Source organism: Salmo trutta, chromosome 36 (genome assembly GCF_901001165.1).
Source record: "Salmo trutta chromosome 36, fSalTru1.1, whole genome shotgun sequence".
Classification (NCBI taxonomy): Eukaryota; Metazoa; Chordata; class Actinopteri; order Salmoniformes; family Salmonidae; genus Salmo; species Salmo trutta.
Genome location: NC_042992.1, coordinates 31,942,175 through 31,965,646, shown reverse-complemented (window position 1 = coordinate 31,965,646; position 23,472 = coordinate 31,942,175). Strand labels below are relative to the sequence as shown.

Genomic DNA, 23,472 nt, shown 5'->3' with positions numbered 1-23,472 from the left:
ACCATGTCATTGGATTTAGGTTAAAAGTAGTGTGAAAATATGGGTGCACAATTTCTACTTAAAATATCAAAGGAACGCAAAAGGCACTCATTTCGTGGAACGACACGTACAGTTGAAGTCAGAAGTTTACATACACCTTAGCCAAATACATTTAAACTCAGTTTTTCACAATTCCTGACATTTAATCCGAGTAAAAATTCCCTGTCTTAGGTCAGTTAGGATCACCACTTTATTTTAGGAATGTGAAATGTCAGAATAATAGTACAGAGAATGATTTATTTCAGCTTTTATTTCTTTCATCACATTCCCAGTGGGGCAGAAGTTGACATACACTCAATTAGTATTTGGTAGCATTGCCTTTAAATTGTTTAACTTGGGTCAAACGTTTTGGGTAGCCTTCCACAAGCTTCCCACAATAATTGGGTGAATTTTGACCCATTCCTCCTGACAGAGCTGGTGTAACTGAGTCACCTTTGATAGGCCTTCTTCGCTCGCACACGCTTTTCAGTTCTGCCCACAAATTTTCTATGGGATTGAGGTCAGGGCTTTGTGATGGCCACTCTAATACCTTGACTTTGTTGTCCTTAAGCCATTTTGCCACAACTTTGGAAGTATGCTTGGGGTCATTGTCCATTTGGAAGATCCATTTGCGACCAAGCTTTAACTTCCTGACTGATTTCTTGAGATGTTGCTTCAATATAGCCACATAATTTTCCTGCCTCATGATGCCATCTATTTTGTGAAGTGCACCAGTCCCTCCTGCAGCAAAGAACCCCCACAACATGATGCTGCCACCCCCGTGCTTCACGGTTGGGACAGTGTTCTTCGGCTTGCAAGCCTCCCCTGTCACAGGAATGATGCTGGAGAGACGAAGCAGGTACGGGGAGTAAAACATTTAATATAGAAGGGACATGGAATGAGACAGTAACAGTGTCACCAAACAGATAATACACATACAAAAAACAATCAATGCAGCAGCGGGGAACAGAGCAAGGCAACTGACAAATATAGAGGAGGAAATAAACAGATGATGGGTGAGTCCAATATCGCTGATGCGGGTGATGAGGGAAGGCAGGTGTGCGTAGTAGATGATATGAGTGAGTGATGCAGGGCAGCCTGGCACCCTCAAGCGCCGGGGGGAGGTAAGAGCGGGAGCAGCCGTGACATCCCCCTTTTTCCTCCAAACATAACGATGGTCATTATGGCCAAACAGTTCTATTTTTGTTTCATCAGACCAGAGGACATTTCTCCAAAAAGTATGATCTTTGTCCCCATGTGCAGTTGCAAACCGTAGTCTGGGTTTTTTATGTCGGTTTTGGAGCAGTGGCTTCTTCCTTGCTGAGCGGCCTTTCAGGTTATGTCGATATAGGACTCGTTTTACTGTGGATATAGATACTTTTGTACCCGTTTCCTCCAGCATCTTCACAAGGTCCTGCTGTTGTTCTGGGATTGATTTGCACTTTTCGCACCAAAGTACATTCATCTCTAGGAGACAGAACGCGTCTCCTTCCTGAGCGGTATGACGGCTGCGTGGTCCCATGGTGTTTATACTTGCGTACTATTGTTTGTACAGATGAACATGGTACCTTCAGGCGTTTGGAAATTGCTCCCAAGTATGAACCAGACTTGTGGAGGTCTACAATTATTTCTCTGAGGTCTTGGCTGATTTCTTTTGATTGTCCCACGATGTCAAGCAAAGAGGCACTGAGTTTGAAGGTAGGCCTTGAAATACATCCACATGTACACCTCCAATTCATTCAAATGATGTCAATTAGCCTATCAAAAGCTTCTAAAGCCATGACATAATTTTCAGGATTTTTCCAAGCTGTTTAAAGTCACAATCAACTTAGTGTATGTAAACTTCTGACCCACTGGAATTGTGATACAATGAATTATAAGTTAAATAATCTGTCTGTAAATAATTGTTGAAAAAATTACTTGTGTCATGCACAGAGTAGATGTCCTAACCGACTTGCCAAAACTATAGTTTGTTAACAAGAAATTTGTAGAGTGGTTGAAAAACGAGTTTTAATGACTCCAACCTAAATGTATGTAAACTTCTGACTTCAACTGTATATCTACAGTACATGTCGTGACACCTCCCTTATGAACGTTCAAAGAAAGATAATAACACATGAATTAGTGGTGACTGACAGATTGTCAACTTCAACACTAACATGATGCCCCCAAATAGCTCTGAAATGTCAAATTAGCACAAACACCATTGTTTTGGCAGCCTGTTTGTTCGGTCTTGTTCTAAAGCTTGCCAGGGCTTGATTTCACTCATTCAAGATACAGGCAGAAGTATGCAAATTCACTAGGCCTGATGGCTAACCAAACATCTAAACACCTACAGTAAATATCTCATGCTCAGCCGGTAGATATCCATCTCATGTTCTGATAGAGATTTACATTTATTACGACAGCTTTATCTACTCATGTTGTTACAAGCGCCACACCTGCTTTCTTACGGGTAGCTCAGTGTTTCTGGAATGCTCATATGTGTGTGTGTGCTTGCTTATGCATGTGTGTGTGAATCTGTGCGTGCACGTGCATGAGTACGAGTGTATGAGGCGGTTACTCACGCGTGGTCTCCTGACTGGTCATAGGGTCACTGGCCTCCTCTCCGTACATGGCGTATACGGTCACTGTGTACTCTGTGTCTGGGGTTAGGTTCTCCAGTTCCACTTCGTTCACCGTCTCAGCCACTTTCACCTGTACAAACAGTCATCAGTGACCTTAGACGAGGTGACAGACAGGTACACAGAGAGGTTGGCAAAGGAGCAAGATATATACAGGGGGTTGATAGAGACAGAATCAAGCATCAAACAGACGAGGGCAAGGTGGTCAGACAGTCAGATAAAGTGGCAGCGAGCCAGCCAGCCAGACGTTATACATAAGACTGTGAAATAACTGCCTTTCCTGCCTTTTAGAGAATTGAGCATTCTGCCCTAGAATTCCTTTTGTTTTATGCTAATCTAGCTAGAGGCTGCAGCATTTAACTAAACAACCGAGATATGCACTTAAAACCTGTCTGAATCGATCGACAACAGCCAGTGTAACTTTATTTGAAAAAGGATTCAAGTGTTGTGCCCCAACAGGCTGAGCAAGTGAAACTGTGAACCTGAACTGATGACTGTCTGGAGAGAGTGTTATTTTTTAATGAGCACTAACAGGATGGGTGGAATTTGTTGAGTGGAGGAACTTCTCTCTCCCTCTCCATCTCCCCTCCCCCCTTTCCATTGCACTAGTTAGAGCAGTGGTCACCAACCGGTCGATCTCCAAGCCATTCCTAGTCGATCACCAAACATTTCTGTAAAAAAAACAACGATAAAGCCTTGCGTTCCTGTTTTCTTTCTTCGTTTCGTGCTGTTGGTGGTAGGTCCACTTGATTCAGCAGCCCTAGCGAGAGGAAGGTTATGAACCATTTCATGTGTCTGAAGGTAGAATTCCGCCTACCTGGCAGGCCCAGAGACTAAATCAAGTGCACCTATAGGCCTACATCTGGCCAATCAGATAGCTCAGATCACCGTGTCTGCACAGTTTCCTCGCACCATAGACTGTAAAAAGAAGCATCGAACGCACAGCGAAGTTGATCATGTGAGATTTCTAAACTTTTTAAATCATAACTAGAGACTCAACAAATACAGCAAAGAGCTGCTGTTTTTATGACTAAGTTCATGATTAAGTTGGTATTCAGCTGTCACGACTTCCGCCGAAGTCCATTTGTTTTGTCTTTGTCTTACACACCTGGTTTCAATCCCCCAATTACCGGTTCATTATTTAACCCTCTGTTCCCCCATGTTTGTTTTTGAGTGATTGTTTCTATGTAGGTAGGTCCGTTATTGTGGGCTCTGTTTTTGTATTGCATTTATTATATGTTGAGTAAAATACGTTTATTTACTCTTATCTGCTGTCCTGCGCCAGACACCAGCTACACAAAGACTTCCTGACAGAATCCCTCACCCGAAAGAATGGAGTCAGCAGGAGCAGACGCCCTCCCTTCAGAGATAGAGGAGCCCGTCCAGCAGCACGCGACCATATTGCAACATCTGGGCACCGCCATGGATCACGTGCTGCAGAAGATGGATCGTTGGGAGAGAGGAGATCATCCAGCGCCTCCACCAGCCCCCCTACAGCAGGTCCCACTGTCCACCCCTCCTTCACCCGGTTCCAGCGGGATCCGGCTCGCGCTCCCGAGGGAGTATGATGGGACGGCTGCCGGATACCAGGGGTTCCTACTCCAGCTTGAGCTCTACCTGGCGACCGTCCACCCTGCTCCTTCGGGATGTCAGAGCGTGTCCGCCCTCATCTCCTGCCTCTCAGGCAAAGCCCTGGAGTGGGCCAACGCCGTATGGAGTGAGAGAGACGCGGCGTTGGACCATTACGCATAGTTCACCCGCCGCTTTCGGGCAGTGTTCGACCACCTGCCTGAGGGTGGTGAACGTCTGTTCCACCTAAGGCATGGGACGAGGAGCGCACAGGATTTTGCATTGGACTTCCGGACCCTGGCTGCCAGTGCGGGATGGAACGACAGGGCCCTGATCGATCACTACCGGTGCAGTCTACGTGAGGACGTCCGTTGGGAGTTGGACTGCTGAGACACCACCCTCACATTGGACCAGCTGGTGGACATGTCCATCCGGCTGGACAACCTGCTGACTGCCCGCGGACGTCCGGATCGGGGCCTGTCAGTTCCATCCCCCAGTACCTCCGCTCCGACGCCCATGGAGCTGGGAGGTGCTGCACTTAGGGCGACCGGAGGAGGGGCCATTCGCTGCACCATCTGTGGCCACAGAGGGCACACTGCTGGTCGGTGCTGGGGGGGTTCCTCAGGAAGTCGAGGCAGCAGGCAGGGCACTATCGTGTCACCCAAGGTGAGTCGGCACCAGGCTCACCCAGAGCCCCCTGTTGCTCACATGTATGTGTTTATTTCATTTCCTGAGTTTTCCCCGCATTCCCAGCATAAGGCGCTCGTAGATTCAGGCGCAGCTGGGAATTTTATTGACCGTTCATTTGCCCTTAGTTTGGGGATCCCCCTTGTTCCTGTGGATATGCCCTTCCCTGTGCACGCCCTAGATAGTCGACCATTAGGGTCAGGGCTGATTAGGGAGGCCACCGCTCCACTAGGCATGGTTACGCAGGAGGGTCATAAGGAGAGAATCAGTCTCTTCCTTATTGATTCTCCTGTGTTTCCCGTGGTGCTGGGCCTACCCTGGTTGGCCTGTCACAACCCCACTATTTCGTGGCAACAGAGGGCTCTCAAGGGGTGGTCACGAGAGTGCTCAGGGAGGTGTGTGGGGGTTTCCATCGGTGCGACTACGGTGGAAAGTCCAGACCAGGTCTCCACCGTGCGCATCCCACAGAGGACACAGAGGAGCGGTCCATGAATCACACTCCCATACTACCGGCCTCTTGCCTGGTGGCACCGGTGGTGTGGGAGTTGGACGCGGACATATAGCAGGCGTTACGCACAGAGCCCACTCCCCCCGTGTCCAGCTGTGCGCCTGTGCGTTCCATCTGCTGTCCGTGACCGTTTGATCTATTGGGCCCACACGTCACCCTCCTCTGGTCACCCTGGCATTGGTCAGACGGTGCGTTGCCTTAGTGGGAAGTACTGGTGGTCCACCTTGGCCAAGGACGTGAGGGTTTATGTTTCCTCCTGCTCGGTGTGCGCCCAGTGCAAGGCTCCCAGGCACCTGCCCAGAGGGAAGTTACAACCCCTACCCATTCCACAACGGCCGTGGTCGCACCTGTCGGTGGACTTCCTGACAGATCTTCCTCCATCACAGGGCAACACCACGATCCTGGTCGTTGTGGATCCGTTTTCTAAGTCCTGCCGTCTCCTCCCTTTGGCCGGTCTCCCTACGGCCCTACAGACTGCAGAGGCCCTGTTCACTCACGTCTTCCGGCACTACGGGGTGCCTGAGGATATAGTCTCTGATCGGGGTCCCCAATTCACGTCCAGGGTCTGGAGAGCGTTCATGGAACGTCTGGGGGTTTCGGTCTGCCTCACCTCAGGTTTTCACCCCGAGAGTAACGGGCAGGTGGAGAGAGTAAATCAGGATGTGGGTAGGTTTCTGCGGTCATATTGCCAGGACAGGCCGGGGGAGTGGGCGGCGTTCATCCCCTGGGCAGAGATGGCTCAAAACTCACTCCGCCACTCCTCCACTAACCTCTCTCCTTTCCAGTGCGTACTGGGGTATCAGCCAGTTCTGGCACCATGGCATCAGAGCCAGATCGAAGCTCCTGCGGTGGATGAATGGTTTAAGCGCTCGGAGGAGACCTGGGACGCCACCCATGTGCACCTGCAACGGGCCGTGAGGCGGCAGAAGGCGAGCGCCGACCGCCACCGCAGTGAGGCCCCGGTGCGACCGGGTCTGGCTCTCGACTCGAAACCTGCCCCTCCGCCTGCCCTGTCGGAAGCTGGGTCCGCGGTTTGTGGGGCCATTTAAAGTCCTGAGGAGACTGAACGAGGTAAGCTACAGGTTACAGCTTCCCCCAGATTATCGCATTAACCCCTCTGTTTTTGTATTGCATTTATTATATGTTGAGTAAAATACGTTTATTTACTCTTATCTGCTGTCCTGCGCCTGACTCCTATACACCAGCTACACATAGACCGCCTGACATCAGCACTGTCAACACTTTGTTCAACATAAAATGCACGCTCGCTACTTCCACTCACGCTACAACCAGCACTGCAGCTGCAATCAATAAGTACAGCAAGGTGTTTCCATAAACTTGCGTTGTTATTATTAGCGGCTTGTGTATTTTTTCATATCGAGGAATATTTCACTTCTCTGGTCATAGGAGAAACACCATGAATTGGTGCAGGAGGCAGAAATAATGCAGTGCGACTTAAGTTTGGCTATCAGGAAGACTGTGTCCTCTTTTTTCTCAGCGGAGGGAGTGAGGAGGGATGGTGAGTCGGGTGATAGGCAGCCTCACCGCTGCTCCCTCCCCTCAGACTGACCATCAGATGCAGGCCATCAGTCCAGTAAATAAAAAAAACACATTATTATGCTCACTAAGCTGTGCCTCATAAGTAATACAACACATGATCTATTACCAGTGTGATCATATACCTACAATTTATTTTAGATAATTTCAAAATGTCTGAGAAGAACAACATTGGCAGGGCAATTCAAGTGTAGCCAATATGCAGTGATAATGTATTGGGCCTATAGTCTACTGCACAAACCTCATTCCTACAAAACAGTTTTTAGTTGGTTAATGTTGCATAGGGTTACGTTTTTTAAGTCATGTAAAAAAAGAAATTGGAGCGGTAAATCTCGGCTTGCATTTTGACTCAGAAAAGGTTGGCGACCACTGAGTTAGAGTGTATTCTAAATATTTCCTTGCTTTGAGTCTAAATTCCCTCTCTTACTACTTCTTTACTTTCCTCTGTATTTAAATGTAACCACTCCATTTCTTACATCCTCTTCTCTCTCCCTCTCCATCTGTCTTCTTTCCTTTTCTTTCTGACAGTCTTTTCTCCTCCCCTCTGTCATTATTTTACCATCTCATTCCTCTTCTCTCTCATTTTCTCATCCTCCTTTCTCTATCCTCCCTCCTGTCTCCTTTTTTTCACCTCCTTCTCATCGTCGGCGTCGTCTCCCTCGGTCAGCGGGGCATAGAGGATCATGTAGCCAGAAGCCCCCTCTGCAACCCTCCAGCGAGCCCTCATGGTGTTGTGGGTGATGTCAAACAGCTCCAGGTTGTTCACCATGGGCAGGGCCACTGTAACACACAAGGGTCACATAGGTCATACATGGGTCACACCATAGAATTACTAGGACAGGCAACAACATTCAAGTCAACGTTCAGGATTACAATTCCATATCAGTCAAATTGAGTGTACCCTTGAGGGTGCAGTCAAATTGCTGAGGTCAGAGGGGCTTTAGCCTGTTCTAGTAATTGTATTTCTATCGGTCACACAGAGGTCACACACAATTCATGCACGGTTAAGACTAGGACATGACTTAGACCAGTAGACCAGGGTTAGCAAAACCATCCTCATGGATGAATCACATTTTATTCATCACCTGCTTTGTAAACAACAGGTGCAGACTAACAATGAAATGTTTATCTACTGCATATGCAGGTTTTTGCTCCAGCCCTGTTCTGTCTAATCAGTGGTTAGAGGTAGGGAGGAGGTTAAGACACAGTTAGCAGTCCATTTTCCCTCTTCACATGCCAGCAGCAGCTGGGCCAGGTGCTTGGAGTGCCGGTAGGGAGTGATTGCTCACAGGTGGGAGTGATTACCTAGCTGAGACGCTGATTGGGAGTGGCCTCCTGACCAGGCAGGGTTTTACCATTTGTGTCTGAATCCTTTTCCTTAGTTTGGCATGCCTTTTTGTTTGTCCTTTTGTATACTATTTTCTTTGTCACCATTTGAACCTAATAACCTGCTGGGCTGGCCGACTACAGAGTCCCAACTGAGTAGGCTATGCTGTCTAGGAACAAAGACATACAACACCCTGTTCGCTTACCTATACTCAAAGGTTACAGACTTGTTAGTATGTCCTAGCTTCCATTGATTGGCCAGAGTTTATATGCACTCTTAGAAAATAAGGTGCTATCAAGAACCGAAAATGGTTCTTCAGCTGTCCCCATAGGATAACCCTTTGATAACCCTTTTTGGTTCCAGGTATAACCCTTTTTGGTTCCAGGTATAACCCTTTTTGGTTCCAGGTATAACCCTTTTTGGTTCCAGGTATAACCCTTTTTGGTTCCAGGTATAACCCTTTTTGGTTCCAGGTATAACCCTTTTGGTTCCAGGAATAACCCTTTTGGGTTCCATGAAGAACCCTTTCACAGAGCGTTCTACATGGAACCCAAAAGGGTTCTACCTGAAACCAAAAAGGGGTTTTCAAAGGGTTCTCCTATGGGGACAGCTGAAGAACCCTTTTGGAACCCTTTTTTCTAAGAGAGTAGGTTTGCTAACCAGTTTTGTAACATGGTAAATGGAGAAACAAAAGTCAGATTGTAAACAATTAAATCAACAGGCATAACTCACAATTCACACAGCAATGTAATCTCCATTCCCGTTAACCTGTTTGGCCGAGAGTGGCCACATCCCCCTCCCTTAAATTACCGGTCTATAGAAATGCATAAATATAGGCCTAAATGCAATACGGGATACTTAAGCGCTCCAACAGTGAGAGCATTTACAGCATTACTGGATGGCGTAAATTGTCTTTCTTCCCCCTCCATCTGTATGTCAGTCTGACAGCGGTAGGTTACTCACCACCCCCTTAAACCCGTTTAAGGTCAATTGTGTACTTAGTATTCACAGATATCCAAGGGGGATTTTATTGTCCTTCATCAACTTCTAGCCCCCACTAAATCAGATGAGATTCAGTTTTCTAACTAGACTTACATGTGGTGGTGCTGCCTCGGAGGGCCTCGCTAGCTGAGCTGGCGTAGATGGCGAACACGGCCACCTGGTACTCAGTCAGGGAGAGGAGGTAGTTGAGCACCACCGTGTCCACTGTGCCCTGCACCACCTTCTCCTCGGGCTGGCCCCCGCTGGCAGGGTGGTACACCACCCGGTACTTCTCCACCGTCCCTGGGGCGTGGGTCCACGACACCCGGAAACTCCTGGCTGTCACCTCTGAGGTCACCAGGTCTCTGGGAGAGGCCATGGTGACTTCTGGGCCTCTGTCGCCTGAGAGGATGTAGGGTGGGTGAAGAAAGAGAAAGGAAGGATTTGTTTGCTTTCATGTGGATTTTTCCAAAATGACTGAAGCGACACATTTCAAACACTGTCTGTTTGTAAAAAGGTACACTATATGACAAATAATGCTCACCTGTGATGTAACCAGACATTTTACATTTTAGTCATTTAGCAGACACTCTTATCCAGAGCGACTTATAGTAGTGAATGCATACATTTCATACATTTATTATTATTATATATATATATTTTTTTTTCGTACTGGCCCCCCGTGGGAATCAAACCCACAACCCTGGTGTTGCAAACACCATGCTGGCATTGCAAACACCATGCTCTACCAACTGAGCCACAGGGAAGACATATGACCTGGGTTCAAATACTGTTTCAAATATCTCAATTACTTTCACATACATTCGAAGTAGGTATTCAGATAGATTTTTGTTGAAAAGACAAGTAGTTGAATATTTTAATGTATTTGGAAATAAACTCAAAGTATTTGAAAATACTCAAATACACTCCCATGCATTTAACCCAGGTATTTGAAAATAGTATTTGAAATAAGTATTTGAAATATTGCCAAATACAATTTGGTAGACTATTTGGTTTTTGCAAATAACCATTCAATTAATTACTCAAATAGAAGTACTTGTTTTGGGTTGTGCATTTGAAAATACTCATTACCACAGATTTTAAATACCAGATACTGAAATACACATGTACTTGAACCCAGGTCTGGATTTAACCTTCTCAATTCTCTTTTCTGAATCTACTACTCTACTTGAATCGGACTCACCTTTGATGGCCTTGTCGAGCTGTTCGACCCGGTCGCAGACGGTCCTGGTCAGACCCTCCACGATAGAGGTCATGACGCTGAAGTCGGCCACGTTGTAGACATGCGTCTCCTCTGGAGGCGAGCCGATGGCCTTCAGCTCTTTCTCATCGGCGTTCTTCACACCTTTGCAGAGAAAGAGATAGAGAGAGTGAAGGAGGAAAAGGGGGAGAGAGCGAGTGAGAGAGAGAGAGATACCGACATTATGAGAGGGAAAGATGACCAGGACGAGTAGAATGAGACGTCTCTAGATTATATATCACTGCACTGAGCAGGTGTCAGAACACGTGGCTTCACACTCAAACCAGTTTTCCTAAATATAAATGTTGAAGGTGAAAAAATGTCCTCCATCCGTCAAGAAAAGTGCATCTGCATTCAAGCTATCCCTTTAACTACAGAAATATATGAGCATTTAGAGAGAACTAAAATGAGGCTTTGTCTCATACCAATGGCAAACAGCTCTATTCCCGCCTCTCTCAGCCTCTTAGCCGGGGGTTTGACATCATCTTGAGACTTCCCATCTGTGATCAGGATTCCAATTTTTGGAACGCCGGCCCTGGATCCGGACTCAGGTTTATAACTGTTCTCCAGGATGTACGTCAATGCAAGACCTGGAGAGATAAAGATCAGCATACTGTCTATCTCCTGCATACACAGCGGTTCTTGAGGAGTGTCACATACAGTATTAGCATCTTTGTTAGATTATTGGGTGACCTGTCTAAATCTCAAAATGTCATGGAAAACAGATGAATCATGTTATTGGGACATCTAATACAATGTGGTAGAAAAACATAATGAGCGTAATTTGTGCCGGGTGGGTAATTATGTGGAGTTCAGTAGTATTACAGTGTACAGAGGACGAAAGGATTCTTTTCTAGTACCCGTCAGTGTGTTCCCCCCTTTGTAGGGCAGGTTCTTCACAGCGTCGATGACTGCTTCTTTGGTGGTGAAAGTGTTCAGGTGCCACTCAATCCTGGGGTCACCACTGTACTGGGCCAGACCTGTGCACAGGGTAACACTATGAGCTTCTCTCAACACACATTCACACTCCATTATTGTACTGACGATAATCATTTATTACCCAGATGAAACACAGCAACACAACAACACAGAAACTACAGTACCTGTGACTCCAGTGGGTGGAATAGACAGGATATGGCCATATGGCTAATTGGCTATCACCATCTAATCATGAGCGCTTTAGCAATACTGCTTTCTCATAATTATAATGATGATGACAATGATCGGGAAAAAACATCACCGATGATGATGATGATGATAAAGAAACCAGTAAAATAGATGACAGATTGCTTCCTCACCTATCCGTGTCTTGTCAAACTCCACATGGAAGGCGCTAACCAGATTCTCCAGGAACATGCGGACCAGACGGAAGTTTATCCGTCCGATACTCCATGATCCGTCCACCAGGATCACAATATCCGCTATGGCCGGGGTCTTACACATGAACTGCTCTGTTAAGGAAAGAAATACAGACCAGATATGTTTATACCAACATACTAATGACAAAGCATTAAAACATTGGCCTAGATAAAACACAAGAATGCACAATACACCACTACTGTAGCATAAAGGGGAAAAAATTAAGGTCACTGAAGAGAGTAACTTATCAAATACAGGTAAACTGAATCAAACAATGTTATCATGATTTTTTTTAATTCATTTTTACATTTTTGAAGTGCAGCTTAGGTCCAAAGCATTTGTTTATTCAGTTCAAACCATCTTCCCACAAAATTCCCTGAAGGACAATTTAGAGTATAATTAATGCTAAATTATTCTGGTGCTTACGAATACACCCAGTCAATGAAAGAAAATATGCCTTAATTAGGTGACATTTTATTTCAACACTATGCTACATAGCCTTTCACATAATAATATATCTCATTATGCCTCCTCTCACAATCTGTGCCAATCCATTAAAGTAGAGACAGGCCTGTCATTAGAGCACAAAAAGGCATGACAGCAATGCGCTATTATCCTGATCCAACACACTCAGTGTGAGGGAAAAGCATTGACCCAGAACTCTCTGTGTGGATTCAGAAGGTTTCTGCAGGATATGCACAAACCTGCATTGAATATGCTTGTCTCTTAAGTTCAGGAAAAAACTCTTGACTTTCACAGTTCAGAAAACTGTCATACTTTCAGTCTTACGCAATAAATAATATACCCGGAATCAAGATAATTTTTTTGTATAGTATATTTCTCCTATACCAATTTGTGTGTGTGTGAAAATTGTGAAATTGTGTGACCAGCAAAGACACAAATAATAAAAGGGCAGCAGTTTATTGATTAAAAGCAAAATACTGTAAAAGTGATCCAACATTCCATAACCCTTTATGGTGGATTACAATGATTGATTTCAGATTCTAAATGAGCTGTAGGTGGTATAGTGCTTTCAGAAAGTATTCACACCCCTTGACTTTTTCCACATTTTGTTGTTACAGCCTGAACTTGAAAATTGATTAAATTTAGATTTATTTTGTCACTGGCCTACAAACAATACCCCATCATTTCAAAGTGTATTTATGTTTTCACATTTATTTTTTTACAAATTTGACTACAAAAGAAAAGCTTCAATGTCTTGAGTCAATAAGTATTCAACCCTTTTGTTATGTTAAGCCTAAACAAGGTCAGGAGTAAAAACGTGCTTAGCAAGTCACATAAGTTCCACAGACTCACTCTGTGTGCAATAATAGTGTTTAACATGATTTTTTTTAATGACTACCGCATCTCTGTACCCCACACATACTGTAAGGTCTCTCAGTAGAGCAGTGAATTTCAACCACAAAGACCAGGGAGGTTTCCAATGCCTCGCAAAGAAAGGCACCTATTGGTAGATGGGTAAAAAATGTAAAAAAGCAGACAATGAATATCCCTTTGAGCATGGTGAAGTTATTATTTACACTACAAAGAGACAGGCGTCATTCCTAACTAAGTTACCGGAAATGAAGGAAACCGCTCATTGATTTCCCCATGAGGCCAATGATGACTTTAAAATAGTTAGAGTTTAATGGCTGTGATAGGGAAAAAAAGGATCGATCAACAACAGTATAGTTACTCTACAAAACTAACCTAATTGACAGTGAAAAGAAGGAAGCCTTATACGGAATAAAAATATTCCAAAACATGCATCCTGTTTGTAACAAGGCACTAAAGTAATACTGAAAAAAATGTGTCAAAGCAATTGACTTTTTGTCCTGAATATAAAGTGTTATGGGGTAAATCCAATACAACACATTACTGAGTACCACTCTGCATATTTCAAGTATAGTGAAGGCTGCATCATGTTATGGGTATGCTTGTAATCGTTAAGGACTGGGGAGTTTTTCAGGATAAAAAATAAACGTAATGGAGCTAAGTACAGGCAAAATCATAGAGGGAAAACCTGGTTCAGTCTGCTTTCCACCAGACACTGGGAGATTAATTTACCTTTCAGCAGGTCAATAACCTAAAACACATGGTCAAATATACACTAGAGTTTTTACCAAGAAGACAATGAATGTTCCAGTGACCGAGTTACTGTTTTGACTTAAATCTACTTGAAAATCTATGGCAAGACCTAAATGTGGGTGTCTAGCAATGATCAACAACCAATTTGACAGAGCTTGACAATTTGGGGAAATAATAATGGGCAAAAGCTACACAATCCAGGTGTGGAAAGCTCTAATGCCGTGTTCACATTGGCAGTTTGAAGTGACTCAAATCCTATTTATTTGCATATCTAATTTGGATCTGTTACTTTTCCTGCAGTCTGAATAGCCAGAAAGCACATAGAATCTGATATTTCAGGCCATATTTCAAACCACCCATGAAGTTCAGATACAAATCTGATTCCTGGCCATCTGATTATTTGCCCTCAAGTGGTTTTTAGACTGTTATTTGGCATATCTTGTTGCTTGCTAGCCAGGTTACTCTGTTGACAGTTAGACAAGAACATGTGGTAGTTAACTAGCTTGTTAATTTTTTAAAAACAAATTAGTGAATGTACTACAAAGCTAAATCGTTAACTAGCTAGGACTCGTTTTGAAATTTGAATCCTCTTATCCTTTTGAGGCTTTAAAAGTGGCCTTTTCTCCCCAATTTTCCATCTTGTCTCATCGCTGCAACTCCCCAACAGGCTCAGGAGAGGTGAAGGTTGAGTCATGCATCCTCCGAAACATGACCCACCTAACTGCACTCCTTAACACCCGCCAGCTTAACCCGGAAGCCAGCCGCACCAATGTGTCGGAGGAAACACCGGAGTCAGCCCACAGGCACCCGGCCCGCCACAAGGAGTCACTAGAGCGCGATGAGCCAAGTAAAGCCCCACCGGCCTAACCCTCCCCTAACCCGGACGACGCTGGGCCAATTGTGCGCTGTCCTATGGGACTACCGGCCACAGCCGGTTGTGGCACAGCCCGGGAATGAACCCAGGTCTGTAGTAATGCCTCTAGCAGTGCGATGCAGTGCCTTAGACCGCTGCGCCACTCAGGAAGCCCCGTTGCATAACTTCTGAGTGACAGGAAGCATGAGCATCACCACCAATCAACCTACACCACTGTACACACACCCGTTACTATGACAACTAGCATAGCCTTGTCAGTAAATGACTGCTATCTGAACACACACAAATCCGATTTGGTCACTTGTAACTTGCTGTTTGGACAGCCAGTAGTCCAAAACTGATTTGAAAAACAAAACTGATTTGAGCATTAAGGCCTGAACAAGGCTTCAGAGACTTACCCAGAAAGACTCACTGCTGTAAACGCTGCCAAAGATGATCCTACAAAGTTTTGACTCAGAGGTGTGAATACTTATGTAAGTGAGACATTTCTGTATTTCATTTTCAATAAATGTGCCAAAAAAAATCACTTTGTCATTATGGGGTATTGTTAGTAGATATATTTAATCGATTTTGAATTCAGGCTGTAACACATCAAAATGTGGAATAAGTCAAGTGGTATGAATACTTTCTGAAGGCACTGTATATGTCATTTTTCCCATTGAGCATTCCATGCACACAGCTGCAGTGGTACACAGATTCAGTCTCAGAGTTCAGTGAACAGATATCTTCTGGAAGTTTTGCTCATTATCTCTGGGGAGAGAGAACGTACAGAACATCAAGGCAACATAGAGATCATCACTTAACCTCTACGGGCCACGGGGGCAGTATTGAGAATTTTGAAAAAAATATGTGCACATTTTTAACTGCCTCCTACACCAACTCAGAAGCTAGGATATGCATATTATTAACACATTCGGATAGAAAACACTCTGAATTTTCTAAAACAGTTTGAATGGTGTCTGTAAGTATAACAAAACTCATATTGCAGGCAGAAACCTGAGAAAAATAGATTAAAAAAAATGAGAATTTTGTGGCTGTACTATTTAGTGTCATTGTTTTAAAGATACCACAGTGAGAAAGGATTCAGTTCGCAACTCCTACTGCTTCCACTAGATGTCAACGATCTTTAGAAAGTTGTTTGAAGCATCTGTGATAAATACACACCGAATTAGAAAGCTTACAAGTTGACACGTCATCACTTCATTTTTTGCGCCTGCGCATGAATCTGAGAAGAGTGCCTTTGTCATTATCGTTTATTCTAGACACTTGATAGGTTGTGTGAAAATATTACTGATGTTTACTGATGTTTCACGTTAAAAATGGAACAAAAGATTAGTGCTAAACAACATTTGACATGTTTAAACAAACGTAAATAGATTATTTACTAGGTTTTCTTTAGTTTTTCGACGTGACTTTACACTGCCCACCTCATTTTGTGGGAGCCTACTGAACGCTAACTATTTGGACATAAATTATGAACTTTGTCAAAAGAAACCACATTTGTTCTGGACCTGGGATCTCTGGCAGCGCCTTCTGATGGAGATAATCAAAGGTAAGGGGATATTTAGAATGTTATTATCGATATTAGATGATGCTAATGCTAACGGTATAGCTTAGCTTAGCTTAGCATATAGCTTATTGTTGTTAGCATAGTACCCAGTTTATACAAAATGTGATTTCCCAGTAAAGTTATTTTGAGATCTGGCCCTTCGGTAGCAATTACGAGATGATAATATATTATTCTTTGAATGACAATATTATAATTTACCAATGTTTTCGAATAGTAATTCCGTGATTTGTAATGCTGGATTCACTGGGTGCATTCGAGCCGAAAAAAATTCTGAATTTCACCGCGACTGTAAATGCTGTTTTTGGATATAAATATGAACTTGATGGAACTAAAAATGCATGTATTGTATAACATAATGTCCTATGAGTGTCATCTGATGCAGATTGTCAAAGGTAAGTGCATAATTCTAGCTAGTTTTCTGTCTGTTGATGCCCTTCTTTGAATTGGCTAAACATTACACGCAGCTATTGTCAATGTACTCTCCTCACATAACCTAACTTTATGCATTCTCCGTAATGCCTCTGAAAATCGGACAGCGTGGTTAGATTTAGGAGATATATCTTTCAAATGGAGGAAAATAGTTGATTATTTGATTTTTTGAAATGATTACTCTTGCAGTTTTGAATTCCCCGCCATGGTCACATGACAATGAATCCCAATACCGGGATAAGATCGGGATAAGATCCTCAACAGGTTAAACATTGTTACAATCAAAAAGGTGTTGTTTCAGTTATTAAATCCATGCAAAACATGCACAAATTTAACAGTTGTACATACTTTTTTCGTTGGAAAAGAGAGAATATAACTCTATAAAAATATTATCCCCAGATAAAAAAGACTGCTTATCAGGCTGGAACATGTTACAAAACCAAGACTGGAACTGCCTTTTTTTAAGAGTAATTACATTAGCCATTGACAGAAACTGAGTGGTCTACCTACAAGTCTGTACAATCCTGGAAATTCAGTTTCCAGATTATACCAGAAAACCAATCAATATCTCAGCATAATAGACCTTACTAAAGGAAGTAAAACGTCAAATAACTTTACAGTATAAAGTGCTTTGTGTGTCAACCTCATAAAATAACCTCCCAAAATTGAATTCTGTTTTCTGAACATTCAATTGAAGGGAACAATTTTGGACTGAGTGAAAGAGCATTGTCTGAGCGCCTTTAATAGCAGGGCAACAAACATAGCCAGGTGGATAGATAGGGGGGAGAGCGAGAGAGAATGATACTGAAAAGTAGAGAGTTGGATAGTCAGAATGGAGAAAGGGGCGAGGGAGAGATTATTTTAGAACATAGCTATTAGTGGAGAACCTCAGGCACTTGTGGCTCTGACGGGTCGCAGTGTCAACAGTCAAGGCCAAGGTGGGGTCAGGGTTAAGGCGACTGCGGTAACGCCTAGGGGGAGAGGAAGCCAAGAGTTCCCATTTCTCCATGTCAAAGCTGGTCCATGCACCTTTCTCTCATCCCATCCAGATTTATAACGTGTGTAATTTACACATACAGAGGAGAGAAGACACCATAACCTCAAGCTAAGGGCCTAACATTCCTCTCCAAAGACATGAAAGGCAAAAATAGTTGTGTGCAGAAGCCAGTTGCAGATTCCACGTGTGTGTGTGTGTGTCCACTAGGCAGGTATCCTCAAAGGTCTGCTCATTAATCTACAGTATGAACAAATGGCAGCGTTAAAGTGATGGATTAGTGAAAGCTACATATGACAAAAGTGACATGTGCACACACACATTTATTCCTATAAATAATCAAGTAAGAAGAATATAAAATCCTGTCACATATACCATGAATGTATGCAACTACAACTACTGCAACGACTCCAAACAAACTACTGTAGCTCCCTCTGACAATAATAGATGTGATCAGCCAGTGGAGCTCAACACCAACCCCCCCATACCCCAGTAGCAAATCAAACCCTAATCATCTCATAGGGTTGGCATTATTCACAGGAGCTGTCTTCGAGGAGCTCCACCATACATGAGAATAATTCAATCATGCAGACCATACCATCATGAGAAATCTCCATGCTTCCCTCCCACAGGCATCTCACAGACAAGAGTCAATAATACAAGCCTCAATATAGCCAAGCTAGTTGTCTCTTAATTCTATAAGTGTAACCGATGTGAAATGGCTAGTTAGTTAGCGGTAGTGCGCGCTAATAGCATTTCAATCAGTGACGTCACTCGCTCTGAGACTTGAAGTAGGGTTTCCCCTTGCGTTGCAAGGGCCGCGGCGCGATGGGTAACGATGCTTCGGTGGGTGTCAGTTGTTGATGTGTGCAAGGGTCCCTGGTTCGAGCCTGGGTTTAGTGCGAAGAGAGGGATGGAACCTACACTGTTACATTGGTGCCGTGACCCGGATCATTGGTTGCTGCGGAAAAAGGAGGAGGTCAAAGGGGGGGTGAGTGTAACTGATGTGAAATGGCTAGTTAGTTAGCGGTAGTGCGCGCTAATAGCATTTCAATCAGTGACGTCACTCGCTCTGAGACTTGAAGTAGGGTTTCCCCTTGTGTTGCAAGGGCCGTGGCTCTTGTGGCGCGATGGGTAACGATGCTTCGGTGGGTGTCAGTTGTTGACGTGTGCAAGGGTCCCTGGTTTGAGCCTGGGTTGGGGTGAAGAGAGGGACGGAACCTACACTGTTACACTAGTATATGGAATATTGGAATATGTGGCTGAAATATGTAAGGCATTAGATATGGGCAGTGCCTTATTAATAGTGATGGGATGGTGTATGGTTCATAGTGGTCCAATGATATTAGATTATGAAAGGTCTCTATGGCATTCATTATTCCCTAGGGGGTCGAGGTGGATTTTCCCTCACGCATTTCTATAAACAATGCAGGTATAAGCTCATGTCTTTCGATGGGTAATTTTAAAAAGAATCAACTTCAAATCTACTTCATCATCTGCCTGATGAAGGTTGTTGTGACAGAAAAATCACCTTGTTTAAAGCCTTTTGTCCAATAAAATCCAAAATGTGTCTACAGAATGTATGGCCTTCTGTCTGCATATTTTCCACCATACCTCCTCATACCATAAGCCTATTTGTGAAGATGTTAAGCTGAGAGGCCATACGGCCCCACTCCCAGTGAGTGATGGGACTACAGCGACTGGGGCAGAGTGGAACAGGTGAAACCTCACCTCTGGGTATTGGCTTTGTGATTGTGAGGCAATGCGACATATGGAAAAAGGGCCACGCTGTCGATCGAGCGAAGATTAACAAGTAACATCTGTCAGCATCATCCGGCAGAGAACAAACAATGAACAGACAATGTGACAACGTTCAGACGTTGTCGTGGGAACCCGGGGGAAATTACTGTAAGTTAGATGCATTCTGCGAATATTCAAATGCACTTCTGTCGCTAGAAACAATTAACAACAGACTGGAAGAGTTGGGTGATGTGACAGGAACTGTGTGTGTGTGTGTGTGCGCGAGTGTGTGTGTGTGTGTGAGACCTCTCAGAAAGTGTAATGAATGATGCATGATGCTGGTCAACAGAGGCCAATTCCTCCTGACCATATGGACGTAATCACGTGGGATCTTCTCTCTGGCAGGGGTTAACTAGGTGCCTTTAAACTGGTGCCTGCCTACCCGCCTGAGAGCATCCGTCACCTGTCACATTCCTATCCCCTCCAATTGACTCTGTTTCAATGTCAAGTTCCATTGATGGAGCTTTTGCTCAGTAAAGCCTGCACTTGCATTAATGGAATCCCAGACTCTCTCTGGCTGGGCTACAGCCCTCTTTTGCTCACTTTCAATTTGGCTATATGAACAGTGCATCCATTTACATTTACATCCGTCTGCGATGAGGTATGCTTTGTTGATTCATCATGGTTTTGTAGCATGGGGAAATTAAATTGCGTTGAGTTGTTTATTTATTGCTGATTTTGTACATAATGAATGCTGTAAGTTTGCAGTGGTCTGCAATGTATCCATCAGCTAGAGCGGGGATGGGCAACTGGAGGCCCCCGGCTCCCCTTTTGAAAGCCCGCGGATCAATAGTAGAATACACAAGGTGCAATTTTGAAAATTGGTTGTGCATCAGCAGTTTTTCTCTTGTTATGTCAGTCACTGAGAGTCACTCAAATAGCCCAACAAAAGGTTACGGCCAACTCTGACTGCATGTGTGGGTATGGATGTGGGTGCGCAGCCCCGCGAGCCACTGCGGCCCCTCAAGATTAGTTCAGAATGTTTTGTGGCCTCCACCCCCAACAAAGTTGCCCATCCCTGATCTAGAGCCATGTACAGTAAACGGGTTCCTTTCACCTCAAGCTAACTGGCCGAGCTAACCAGGTATTTTCTTTTGCCATGAAACTGTTATAAAACCTGTTATAACACCATCCTATGAATGACACAATGCCTGTCACTCAATAGGAAGTAGTATCCCTAGTGTCCAGCATAAAAGTTCAATGCTTGTCCATCAAATTATTTCCAGTTTTCCTGTAAGTCTTAAATGGACAGCATTATGACTGGATATCAAAGGTACTGTACAGCCTGTTACCAAACAAATTAATTATAATGAATTATAAATGAACATTGATGGAATCCTGTGCCTTTGACACCGAACAGAGAATTCCAACAGTTGTACTAGTTCAGCCTTCAAAACCATGCCTGTGACTGTGCCCATGGTTACAGAGATACTGTAGCTATATTATTTTACCTTGGGTTGCTCTTATGTCTTATGAAAACACTGTGTTTTCCAGACAGCCAAGAGAATGAGGAAAGTAATCCATGCCTGTTAGTGCTGAATTAGTGCAAACTGTCACATTTTTATCCACTACTGCACAGATATTCAACCACATCTTAACCAACAGAAAAGCAAGATAACGACCTCCTCCTTCACTAAACATTGCCTGAAACGATACCACTACCATTACATCTTCTGTCCCCATCTCTTAGCTGTTATTCATGAGCCTAGAGAGAACCTCTCTGTCCTCTAAGCAGCCCTGTCTGTAGGCTACTGGAGACCTCTAAAAGTCTTCATGCTTAAAATATAACCTGTGGTTCCTGGGGGCGACACTACAGCTCGTTAGGGTCCCCTGATGAGTGGGGGAAATCAGGAGCAAGCTGTGATCTCATTATCTCGCCGGCCTCTCCGGATACGGTCCAATTGCCTCCGTGTGAACAAATGACCGTGTAATTAAAGTTAAACAAATGGGACATGTCATTGCAGCGTAATACTGTCTGGTTGTACCACTTCTCCAACCACCTGCTAGTTAAGGGACATTGAGGAGGCGTAATATTTTCCTTGACCCCAACGCGACAGGGCGGATAAGCTAATGCTATCTGCGCTAACTTGAGCAGGTAGCAGGAACTGAAAGCAGTCTAGCTGAAAGGTAAAGGATATGGTCTGGTACTGGTGGCGGTTATCAGTTCAGATATACTGGTAACTGCTTATGCTGCTGCATATAGAATATACCTAAAAGCTGGCATGGGAAGCACAAACTGGAATGAAATTAAGAGGCTAAGTAGTGCCTATGATAATGTTATGGCACTGTAATATACCACACAGCACACGCCCATAACCGTCTATTCCTCTTGAGCCAAAAGGGGCTGAAAATCAATTTGTCATACATAAACTATGCCATTTTATCCTTTAACTGACTGACACCAATAATTTTCTGCTCAATAATGTGTCAATGAACCCCGAGCCTCGGTCCCAAACCCCGGCCCCTGCACAACATAAGCGCTGCCATGGTGACGCATGAGTCATCTGGTCTTAATCACCTGTATATGTCCCTTATGACACCACCGCCACGACTGAAGTGGCCCCAGAAGTTTGGCCCCAGAAGATTCAATTAGGGCACCAATATCAGGGTCCAATATCCTTCCTGGGACCAGTTCAGAGAGGGTAGACATGGAGCTAAGTGCTAGGTTGTGTGGGACTGAGGCGTCTGCCAGGCCTTGGGCACACCTGTATGCCCTCTGGCATCCCTGCACACCCAGGCAGGCAGGCAAGCAGGCAGGGAGCTATAGGGGGTTTACTTACCAAGCCTGGAGACATCCTTGAATGGGCCCCACGATAACATAGTAACGGTATTCTGCAAGTGTGGGCAAGGAGATAGCTGCCTGTGTCAATTGTCTACATGCAATGGATAGAGCGAGGGAGAGTGCAGAGGGAGGGAGAAAGAGAAAAAGGAGAAACAGTGAGAAATAAATGAGAGCTTGAGGAAAAGAAAGAGGAGGAAAAGAGAGAGAAAGAAGATAGAGTGAGGGAGAAACCAAAGCAGCATCATTATATCTGAGTTAGTTTCCTCCTTCCGGCTTTTACCCATAGGCATTTTAAGAGACGGCAGGTGATCTATCGCAGATCTCAAAGCACTACAGGGATCCTTACACCACATTCCATAACTGCAAAGCCTTCCCTCAAATACTTTTTGACACCTCGGCCAAATCATAGCTCTTTATGCCAGAAACACAGACGAGGTCCAAGTCGCCATGAGACACACACACCACAGGAGTTTTATAAACACTGTTACGCTCTTTGTCTGAAAACAAACTCCTAAATCTCCCACAAATAGCCTGTTTCAGCCCACCAACAGCTCTTACAAAATCCCTGTTTTTTTAAATAACGCTGAATACAGGCAAGTTGCAATAATGTGGCAGAAAATTGTTTTCTTGCAGACAACTCTTATGTTCAGACACTTTGAGATCAATCCGTTGCAAAGAATCAATACTTAGTCCCTTACGTCTCTTTAATCTGTTTGAACGCGTGTTAAAACACCTCTGCAACTATTGCATACATAACATCTGTAAGGGTAAAGATTATTTCAGTTGGGGCTGAATCCTCCTATACAGTATTAGACATAGCTGTAGACTCCTTTGACATTGCAGCTTTCTATCAGGGTTAATGCACTATTTATTTGATGTAATGTATGTGTGCATTCTACTGTTGTATCTTCTCTGAACATTGTATAGACATCTACAACCATGTTTGGTGGTTCGTGATGACTGTTGGTAAACTTCGTCATTCCTGCTTTTAGATCCTGGGCGATCATTTGTCATGACAGATTTATAACAACTTCATGCTCATTT

General features: G+C 44.1%; 1 protein-coding gene across 4 annotated transcripts in view; it reads right to left on the bottom strand.

The window, feature by feature from the left end:
• The window catches only part of LOC115175883 (collagen alpha-1(XIV) chain-like), a 101,732-nt gene that overhangs the window by 61,681 nt on the left and 16,579 nt on the right, over nt 1–23,472 (bottom strand). For all 4 annotated transcript variants that reach the window (XM_029735492.1, XM_029735490.1, XM_029735491.1 and 1 more), the window contains 7 exons: nt 11,831–11,983; nt 11,393–11,512; nt 10,958–11,122; nt 10,476–10,637; nt 9,386–9,673; nt 7,595–7,743; nt 2,586–2,715 (listed from right to left, as the gene is read on the bottom strand). In XM_029735492.1, coding sequence (XP_029591352.1) covers nt 2,586–2,715; nt 7,595–7,743; nt 9,386–9,673; nt 10,476–10,637; nt 10,958–11,122; nt 11,393–11,512; nt 11,831–11,983 — 1,167 coding nt within the window. The remainder of the gene's footprint in view (nt 1–2,585; nt 2,716–7,594; nt 7,744–9,385; nt 9,674–10,475; nt 10,638–10,957; nt 11,123–11,392; nt 11,513–11,830; nt 11,984–23,472) is intronic.